General features: G+C 41.0%; 1 protein-coding gene across 2 annotated transcripts in view; it reads left to right on the plus strand.

The window, feature by feature from the left end:
• Positions 1 to 9,744, plus strand: part of UBE2D4 (ubiquitin conjugating enzyme E2 D4 (putative)) — a 57,583-nt gene extending 47,839 nt beyond the window's left edge. For both annotated transcript variants that reach the window (XM_031949900.1, XM_031949899.1), the window contains exons 6-7: positions 684 to 777; positions 3,949 to 9,744. In XM_031949900.1, the coding sequence (XP_031805760.1) occupies positions 684 to 777; positions 3,949 to 3,994 (140 nt within the window). In that variant the 3' untranslated portion in view covers positions 3,995 to 9,744. The remainder of the gene's footprint in view (positions 1 to 683; positions 778 to 3,948) is intronic.
• Positions 9,745 to 10,784: the final 1,040 nt, after the last annotated feature.

Genomic DNA, 10,784 nt, shown 5'->3' on the forward strand with positions numbered 1-10,784 from the left:
CCAGAAACCCACTAGCAACCCCCACTTCCCTTTGGTGCTTTTCATCTCCCTTCCTGAGATGTCAGGGGGATCGTGATCACCTCCTTTTCGGTATTTTCACCTCTTTTCCTGAGAAGTCAGGGAGGCTGTGATCACCTCCCCTTGGGAGCTCTGACCTCCCTGAGGAGTCAGAGATGGCATGACCACCTGTGTTCTAAAACAAAAGAAAGCAGGAGATGTAATGGGCTGAAGCTCAAGTTGACACTGAGGTCCCAAGCACATGAGGCTAAATAGTAATTGGACCATACTCTATTAATATATATGCTTGGAGAAAGAATGACCTCCACCCACTCTTTGTGCAAGTCCTGATGTGTTGTATAGGAAATGATGATTTTGGTGGGTTGAGGCAGAGGGCCAGAGAGAGGAGCAAAGAGAGATGGCTGGCTGGCTTCTGGTCTGGCTGGCTTCTTGACTCAGCTACACACATTGCTATTGCGATCCCCCCTTCACCTCCGATCCTTCTTCACCTCTACTGAGAATAAAGATTGAAGATTTTCCCTTAACCTGAATTCCTGACTCCGGCTGATTTTAAAATATGTGATCATCACAAGACCCAGAAATCCCTGGAGTTCTGATGTGGGAGGAGGGGAGGGGCTCACCAGGACCCAGCACAGTCTCTCATTCAGCTCTTCTTTTTTCCTTAGTTCTGTTATCCATCTGTTCCCTGCTCTGTGACCCCAACCCAGATGACCCTCTGGTTCCTGAGATAGCCCACACCTACAAAGCAGACCGAGAGAAGTAAGTCCTCGTTTTCTCTATAACTGAACAAGCATCAGTCCTTGAACAAGCCACCTTTTGTCCTTATGTTCACCTGCTGAATGTTCTGCTTTTCCACTTTTTATAGTAAGGGCTTGTGACTAACCCAGAGGTCACCAAAGGCAAGTCTGTTTTGCAAGAAACCCACTAACATATTAGAGTCATTTAGCAAAAAGACAGTGTAAGCTAGTGGATGGAGGCTTGAATTATAAACAGGAGGCGTGTTTGGGCCATCCGTCAGGTCTGTCTGATGGCTTTAAGGAGCAAGAGGATGGTTAGCTGCTTCAGAAGCAATTCTCCCTTCTCTGTTGAAATCATGAAAGTTTGAAAAAATGTTTTCCCAAATAGTCCTGCTAAACTTAGTCCTTGAAGGCTCCTCTGGCAGATGGAGGGCCAGAAACCAGGGCTCTTTAGGGTATCTGTGGCAGGGAGCATCATGGGCATATCAGTCAGTCCACCTGTTGTGTGCCGGACACTGGGGAGCAGTACAAAGAATAAATTGTCCCTTACTTGCAAAGGGCTGATATTTTAATAGGGAGACAAGAAGTACATTTAAAGATATCTTCAGTATAAATATAAAATGAGTAAATACAAATAACTCCAGAAGAGTTAAAAAAAAAAAACAAAAAAAAACAAGATAGTTTGGGAAGGAGAGTGCTAGTGAGGGGCTAGGAGGAATCCGGAAGAGTTTCAGAAGGATCTGAGGCCGAGATGAGGAGGGGAAGCATTCCTGTGGCCCCAGCAAAGGTCTGGAGATGGGAGATACGGTATGGTTAAGTTACATGGTGTGAACACTAGTTTAGGTAAAGCATAGAGTGTGGGGAGAGAAGTAACATCCACTGAGACCAAAAAGATAGGGGAGGCCAAAAGAGCTTTTAAAAATAAATAGAAGCATTCTGGGGAGCTGTGTGCAGAGGCTTGCCACAAATCTTTGTAGAAACAGTAAGCAAGCACATTTGTGGGGCAGTACTAGGTTATAGAAGTCCCCTACCTCACCAGTCCTGACCCACTAACTGCTGATTTGGTGTCTGCATTCAAAAGACAAAGGCCAGTTGTCACTTCAGCAGCCGGCATGTCAGAATCCGCACCAGGCACAACTTGGAAACAGTAGCATGAATTTTAAAAGTTGTCAAACTTTGTGTGGCCTTGGAAAAGACAGGTCCACACTCATTGATTGCTGATTGAATCACAAACTTGCAAGATATTTTTGGACAACAATCTGGCAGTTAAAATTACAAAAAATAATCACACTCTAGACTCACTAATTCCATTGTTTGCAACACACCCTGAAGGTGTTATCAAAACAATTTTTTAAAAAAGGCTATCTGATCCTCATCCAGAGAGAGAATTATGGAGACCGAATTTAGAGAAAAGTATAGTATTTTCACCCTTTTTTTTTTTTGTTATTGTTATTGTTTGTTTTTTTTTCTTTCTCATGTTTTTTTTCCTTTTTGACCTGATTTTTCTCATGCAGCATGACAAATATGGAAATGTGTTTAGAAAAATTGCACATGTTTAACCTAGATTATATTACTTGCAATCAATAGCAGAGAGTGGGGGGAGGGGAGAAGGAGGGAGAAAAATTTGAAACACAAGGTTTTGAAAGGGTGAATGTTGAAAACTATTTTTGCATTTATTTTGAAAAATAAAAAGCTATTATTTTTAAAAGCTATCTGTTTAAAGATTTTCATAGCTAGATTATTTAAAATTGGACAAAAAATAACTAGAGGAAACCCAAATGTTCTATGTAGAGAAATGGCTGAATTCATTGTGCTACATAAATTGAATGGAATTATTTATAACATTAAGACCAGCAAATATAAGCAATATAAAAAAATCTGGGAAAACTTTTGTGAATTAAATTAAAGCATAAAAAACAGAACCCAAAGACTCATGGCAGCTATTTGAGGCAGAATGCCTAAGATAGAATGGGGGAGTTTTATATGTGGGAATTAATTAACGATATGTGGTTGCTAAGCAGATTTTATTTGTTAAACTGACATCCAATATTAATCATAACTGTTGAAAGATTAGTCAAAGGCAGGGAGAAAGCTTGCTCCCAGTACCTGGTGCAATTGGAAATTGATAATTGCTGAAACATCTAGAGAAGAGGTCACTTTTTAAATGATTAACAAGTATTTATTTTCTCTCCCTCCCATCCATCCCCATTTCCTTGTAACAAATGTGCATAGCCATGCAAAAGAAATCTTTGCCTTGCCTTGTTCTGTATCTAGATTCCATTCACTGCCTCTCAGGAGGTGACACCCTGAGCCTCCATTCCTAGGCTTCTGCCTTAGGCTGAGTCCTTGAGGCTGCACCCTCACTTTCTTCACTAGTTCTCATCACTGATTTGCTAGCGACTTGAGCATGTAGATTGATGGACATCAGTTAATAGGAGCCTCATTTGAAAACTTGAAAAAAGGCAGGGAGATAGAAGGCTCTTGGGAGCTAATTGATTTTGGATTCTGAAGAAGCCATTCTTGTTCTCTCTTGACATGTTCTTTGGCCCATTTCATGTTTAGGTTTGTTTCTTTTTAACTAGCCTGGTTTCTCAGTGCTTTAGCTTTGTCTTTTAAAGGAGCACAAAAATGTGTGAAATTTCACTGTTGAATTTTTTTTACATCACTCAATCTATCCGTTCAGTAGCAGGAATTTCAGAGACATCCCAGTGATGCTTTAAATTCATTACTGATAAATATCAGTCTCCCTTTGAAAGAGAAAGATGATTAAGTGAAGTTTCTCCCAAGTCCCATGGAGAAAACCCCAGAACTTTCTGCTGCTCAAACTGGGATTCCCTGTTATAAACTAGTCTTTTCGCTCTCTTTTCTCACTCATGTCACTCTCTGGGGCTTGATCAAGCCACTATTTTTGCCTTGCCTATTTGAATCTAAAGTTAGTTTTCATTATTCTCAGATAACATCAGGTTGGGCCTTTTCTACTGCCCATATTTATTATCACCCTAGAAAAGGGAAAGAGAATGAGGAGATAGATTGGGGGGGCCCCTTGGAGAAGTGACAAATGGCTTCCTGGGCTGGGCCCCCCAGCTAACAACTAGGAAAAGCAGAGCAAGGTTTTCCTTGTGGCTTCCATGTTTGCTTCTCCTTGAGTTTGCTTCTCCTGTCGAACTGAGAACTTCTGCTTTTTCTCTTCCAGGTATAACAGATTGGCCAGAGAATGGACACAGAAATATGCCATGTAAATGCCATGAAGACTCGACTCTTTTCAGGCTAGGAAGTTAACCTTTCAGCATGGTCTCTTAGTGGAATCTTTGGGTTGTCCACTGTTTACTTGATGTCATGAGCCATTTGCAAAGAGTCTCCTACTCTGTGAACGGACCCTGGTTTCCCTTTCGCTTTTGTCTCAACATAGAGGTACCATCTGTAACCATTTGGGTTCTGAGAACTTCATGCCTTTGATGCCAAAATCAGTAGCCACTTTCATTTACTGATTTTTAGCCTGGTTCAACTGGAATCTACCTTTCACTCAGATTCCCTCGACCTTCTCTTGGAATGGCAGAAATGCACGCATTCCTTCCTTCAGTCTTTCCTCAGGGTGATGTATGCTATGCCCTTCACGCTGCACAACTGGAGCTGAGCAGCTTCCTGATTAACTGTCCTATTAGAACCAAGTACTAGCCTGGTGTGCCCAAGAGAGAGCCAGACAAGATTTCCCCTCGTTTTCTGTTTCCTGAAGAACTCCATCCAAAGAGAAATCCCAACCCCAAAGACATTGTGTGGGATTAGGAATGATTTTGCTGTGAAATGAATGAGTGGCTGGGTTTTTCCACTGTCTCCAAGTAAAGGAAGACTCTGGGATTGACTAGTCTTTTTATGCAGTAGTAATCACAGTCTCACTTTTTAGATTGAGAAGCAGGAGATCCAAAGCACCAATTTATAATGGCCAAGCACTTCATCTCCACTCTCACTAAAAGTATTACCAGGAAAAAAAATCATGAGATCTGGTAAGATTGTAGGATCATGTCATTTGAAGATCATGGAAGATGCTGAGATTCTGCAAACAAAAAAAAGGAAGTTAGAAGGTGGAGAGCATTTCACTTGTTAGATTAAAAAAAAAGTATAGAAAGATAGCCTTTTGGGAGAGAGACTTCTTTTGTACATATACTTGTAATTTTTCCCTTTGAAATCATCATTGAATTATCCAGAGGGAAGGCTCCACTTTTATGTTCACATTGCTCTTTTCACTCAGAAGAAAAGAATTGGAAAAACTGTACAGGTTCTTCAGAAACCTCAACGGGAATGGTTCATTGGGCATTTTGGCTCAATTAGCTTTCAGGTTTAAACATTTTTTATTAGAATTGGAATAAATGAAGAAGTAAGGCATTGGTTGCCTTTAGAGTTTTGTGAGAATTCTAGCAAGAAAATGAGCAGATTGGGTTTGTTTTTTTAACCTTAGCTAAAATTTCTCAAAGAGAAGCAAAATGCATTTTTTCAAACTCCAAGATAATGATTTACTTGTCTCTGTTCTCCCCTGGCTCTCAGAGCTGCTTTGCATTCCTTGGGTTACTCCACAATAAAATAATGTTTTGGAGAGTACATGGAAGCCGAATGACAGCAAAACTATGCAACTAGCAATGATCCAGTCAGGCAATTGCAGGTTTAAAGAGAAGGTAAAGAAGATGGATCTGTTGGACCTTGAACTTGAAGGGCAGCTAATTATTATTCTGAAAAATTGGCTTAGTTCAGAGACTCAGAAGTGGTCATTATCTTATTGCCAAAAGATTTTGCAGGTGAAGCTCACCAAGGTCAGCTCCTTGTAGGAGAGGAGCAGCTGGGATGAGTTTCAGCCCCTGTCCAACTGGTCTCCTATCGCCATAAGTCAGTGTTTTCTTGTCTTAGGATTTCTTGTGTCCTGAATCCTTTGACTTTTGCCATAATGAAGTTTGCACCCTCTTGTCTCTTTACTCCTTTTCAGGCTTTTTTAAACTAACCAATAAATTAAAAATTTTAAACATATCAGGTATAAAGATTGTGTAGCATACTATTATTATGGTGTTAGTATAGAGTGAGTCACTATAAGGAATGAAGTGGCAATAATGACATGGGGCTTTGTGCTTTGTTCACTCACTGGTTACATTGCATCTTGTATCTAAGGATCACAAAGCACTTTACAGAGACAACTTATGTAGCACATTGTGAGAAGGAGAAGAAAGAATTGATTCTCATTTTGCTGATGGGATATGAAGACCCAGAGAGGGGAAGGTCCAGTGCTACCCACTAGACCGGAAGCCAAAATGAACCACAGAATGTAAGAGGGAGAAGAAATCTTAAGAGATCCAGTGTCCCAGTTTTACAAACAGAGCTTGCTTGAAGTTATATAGTATGGACTTAACAACATAGTGACTACTAAAAAAAAGTCTTTTTAAAAAAAGTTTTTTTTTTAACCAGTTCAAACAGATTTCTTAAATTAAGTCTTCCTTCTACTGAGGAGGTTCCATGGGAATAAAACAAGGGAAATCAGATCCTTGTTTCCTCCACCTCCTCCTCCAACATCTATCTTTACTCAGTCTTTGCTGGAAGGTATTGGCAAGCCTAAACTAGACCCTGGAGTTTCAGAGAGTCCTGAACTGAAGCCACAGTGAACATGTCATCTTTACCCCAGCTAGTCCAGCTGGTTCTTTCCCTAGTAAAGTCATCAGACCTGTCGTCTCTCAAGGGCAGAAGCGGTTGTGTATAGAGTTAGACGAGACTGTAGAAATCATGTGGTCTAACCTGCTTCTTTGACAGTAAGGAAATTGGTGTGGGAAAAATGCGTCCTGTTCCACAGGGTAAAGAGGTTTTGTTTCCAGATGGATTGAATCATCAGCTCCCTGCATTAGGACCTCCTTCCAGAGGAAGAGACCCAAGTTTGCCATGGAATAGCCAGCTTTGCAGCTTTTCCCTTCCTTTTCCTAAAGGCGTGATTGGTATCTATAATCCAGGTAGACTAACTTGTCATTTTCCTAGGACCTCACCATTTGGAATTCTGGATGCCAGAGAGAGTCATCTTGGCATCCTTGGATTTTACAGAAAGTGAATTTGGGAAATTTGCAAACACCCTCCTGTTAGGACAGAGAAGGAAGAGGGAGGTGGCTTTTCAGATCAGTCTGACCAGAGAGGCATTTCACCAGGCTGTGCTGCCCTGACAAGCAGCTGCAAGCTTGGTTCTAAGCTACCTCATCACACTTTCTTAGGGATTTCTTGAAAAGCCAATGCCAGCCTTCTCAGAGGGGCACATTGGCAGCTTTCCATGCTCACTGGCTCTCAGTTGCCAGTGGAATTTAGGAGGGGGGCGTCCAAGGTGATATAGATTCTATTCTCCCATTCTCTTTATGACTCATTCTAGTTGTTTTGGTGTATTTCCTCCCTAGTAATGCTGGAGGGAAGTGGGGAAACCATAGCTCACTTGTCTGGGAGAGTGCTAGCTGTGCCCTCTGAAGAAAGTAGAAATTGCAATTCACCTATCCCTGGGTATAGGTCACCAATTAATACTGAGGTCAAAGGGGTTCAAGCTTCCTGTAGCCTGAGCTCAGACCTCTTTCAGATTTTCTCTTAGAGTGTGCTTGTGTCTCCTACCTTGGTGTCACCTTCGAGAAATAGGACAGATAGTGGAGAACCTGCTAGTCTCCTTCATGGAAGTTTGCTGACTTCAGTCCCAAAGTTTTCCTGATTTTGATCTAGGAAAGGCTATCAGTGTCTTATCTAGTACCCCGCTGAGAGTTCATGAAATATTCATACCAGAGAAATGAATGCATTTTGTATAGCTTCCTTGATTTCCTGAAAAGTGATTGATCCTCACCACTCCAAGGGTATTCCACTGCTCACTGAGCCTCAGCTGCCCTCTGAAAAGCTAAGTTTTACCTTCTAAGAGCAAGAAATTTATGTTGACTAAATCAAAGGTTCTTAAACTGGTTGTAAACTGAATGTGGAGGTTATGAAATTATGATTTATTATCAGTAAATATACCTATTTTATATATTTGTATACCTGGGATTGCATAATAATTTCTTGGTCAAAAAGGGATTGTGATTGGAAAAAGTTCAAGAAGTCTTGGGCTAAGAAAGTGCTACCTCCTCCTTAACCCCCCAAATGAACAAAGTACCTGTTCATAGTAAAATAGACAGATTTAACCTTGAGCTGCCATGAATGAAACAGCCAGGAGCCTATTTATCAAGTTATCCACATTAGAAACTGTGTTGATTTATTCTACCTTTTTTGAGCACCCCAATGCTTGCATAGCATTGGTTGCTACTGCAGGGAAAGGGCTGGCCATCAAAGAGAGTCCAGCCCTCTAAAAGTTTACAGTCTAGTTAGTTGGAAATTCAGGTATGCACATAAAGCAGTATGAATGTTTAAAAAAAAATCAGGATCATTTGGAGATAAGTGTGAGGAAAGCCTTGTAGAGACTTGAATTAAAACTTGGTAGAAGGCATCTATCTGTATGGTGAGGGACTGGAGGCCTGGCCCAAGCCAAAGCTTAGAGTGAGAAATAAGATTTCTTTGGGAATCATCAAGGAAAGCTGTCCTTGTTGGAATAAATGATTCATATCGGGGAGTAGGGAAAGATAGAGGTCTCTGGGTTTATGGGGGAGGGCTTCATGGAGGAAGCTTTAGGGTTCTAGCCACCATTCCCTTGTCTTCCCTTGGCATAGCTAAGGAAAAAAGTAAAGATCTACTATGTTCATGTAGGAAGAAAAGGGAGAAAACCCATCAGAATCTGGCTGCCTGCCTCAAATGTGTGGGTCTGTCTCTGGCCTGTGTATCAAGAAGCAATAACTATCTTTCTCAGGTCATTGTGGACTGTATCTTCTAGCCCTGAAAATAGCGGGGCAGATCAGTTAGCCTAGGAAGCCTTGGGACTATTTCATGCCAGGCCAAAGTATGCAAACTGAGTCAGCCAGTACAGATCGTTGGGAGCCACTTCTTTAGTTTGTATTTTCTTTTAACCTGTGAAATGCTAAGAGGTAGTTGTCCTTGAATGTGTCATAAATTCAGAGTATGTTGGTCACATTAAAGAACATACTGGTATTAGGTTGTTTACTCTGTGTTAAAGTATAAAATGTCAGACTAAAACAAGCTTACCACTGAACTCAATTTGCAGAAATTGCCATCCTCCTTGTGATTTTGCTTCTATTTGTGTGTGTGAGTCACCAGCCCACCCTCCATTTTCTTTAGATCTCTTCCTATCTAAAGACTGTACCCCCAGGGAATGGGGGCAGATGTGTGCACATTGCCTGGGCTTTGGGCATTATGTGAAAATCCCAAGAAACTGGAAAGACTTATGTTGTAGGGATGAGGTCATCCATACTTTGGACTGCAGAAAGGACTGAGCCATCAAGAAATGCCATATTTCCTCTTCCCTTCTTTGGAGGGATCTGTCTCTTCCTGGAAGCCCAGATGGACTCTATTAACAGAACTTCAGTCTGCTGTCTCTTGAAGCTGTCTTGGGTCTGCTTGTCATGGCCGCCCCCAGAAGAAAGCACACCATGATGTGTAGTCGCATAGAATTGCAATCAAACCTGAGAAACCCTTGGGTTTTTTCACTGCGGACTGGTTGGGAGCTCCTCCAGTTGCCTAGCACACTCATTTTTCCCTACCCTTCCTCCCTTATTTTCCCCCTCCACTGCCATCCAGTGCTTGTTACTGTTCAAACCACAACACCCACTTACTGTGAAGAGTTTGTGTCTTTTTTTTTTCTCAAGATTGTGAAGTATCTATTTACTAAACCATACTTGCCATTTGCCATGCACCATGTAGAATGGACGTGATTCCTTTTTAAGCTAGGAAAAGCAGAGTCTGAAACCTCTCCAACCTCTGCAATACTGTGGCCACATGTTGGTTTGAGCAGGGAAATGTCATCTCGGAATTCTGCTGAAATACGACTTTATTGCTAACTGTGAATCTTCTGTTGATGCATAAGTTAAATAAACAGTGGTCCTTTCTTACTGGTCTTGCTGTGCCTTTTAAGAACAGTCTCTTTTCTTATGCTGTCTGTGTGACTCCCCCTTTTATTGCCCCATCAGAACTCTTGAAGATGTCTTTAGAGGATGAGCCAACTAATTCAAGAGAATTTAGAGAACAGAATTGGTCCAGTAAGGTCAGGTTCTGCCAGTTAAATTTAAAGCCTCTGAGGAAAAGTAGAATGAAAATTAAATGTGCAATGTAGGTTTAGACCTATGAGGAGAAGATATAGAAAAAATCCCTAATAATACCCATAGCAAAACTATAAAATTATGAAATCAAATTAAAATTTAGCTAGAGAAAATGAAATCCTAAAAAGTTTATTGGGTTTCACATTCTTAAAATGAGAATGAGGTAGCAAAAGACACATGAAAGAAAAAATTTCTAATAAAGATGAAAAAACTCCATTTGGTTCTGGGTACCACATTTAGAAAGGACATTGATGATGGGGGACCAAAATGGTGAAGGGCCTTAAATCAATGCCCTCTGAGGATGAGACAATAGAGGGGACATGGAATGTTAAATGCAAGAAGAAACATACTTGTTCTGTTTGGCCCAGCTGGCAGAAAGAAGAGTTATGGGTAGAAGTTATAATGAAGAAAATTTAGGTTTGATGCAAGGAAAAACTTCCTAATAATTAGAGCCATCGGGCTTGTTTTTGCAACTAAATGCATTGCTAAATAAATCATTTGTCTGGATGTAAGTACGCACCCAGTGTGTTCTTTATTCTACCAAAACATGGATAGGGAGTGGATAATGGAAAGGGAGAGATTGAAGATGAGGGAGACTGAGGATGATAAAGGAGACAGTTTGTTGGAGGAGATGGACATATACACATAGAGGAGCAGGTGTGAAGGAGGATTTAGTGACAGAAGGCATCTTAATGATAGGAAAAGAGGAAAAAAGGAGAAATTCACAGTGAATGACCTCAGTTTTTTTTTTCTGTAAAATAGGAGACAAGGTTCTCAACTGAGAGGTTTGGGGAAAGGGGAGTGTCAAGAGAGACTTGGGAAGGGAAAAGCCTCTGTGGAG

This window comes from Sarcophilus harrisii, chromosome 2, assembly GCF_902635505.1.
Source record: "Sarcophilus harrisii chromosome 2, mSarHar1.11, whole genome shotgun sequence".
NCBI lineage: Eukaryota > Metazoa > Chordata > Mammalia > Dasyuromorphia > Dasyuridae > Sarcophilus > Sarcophilus harrisii.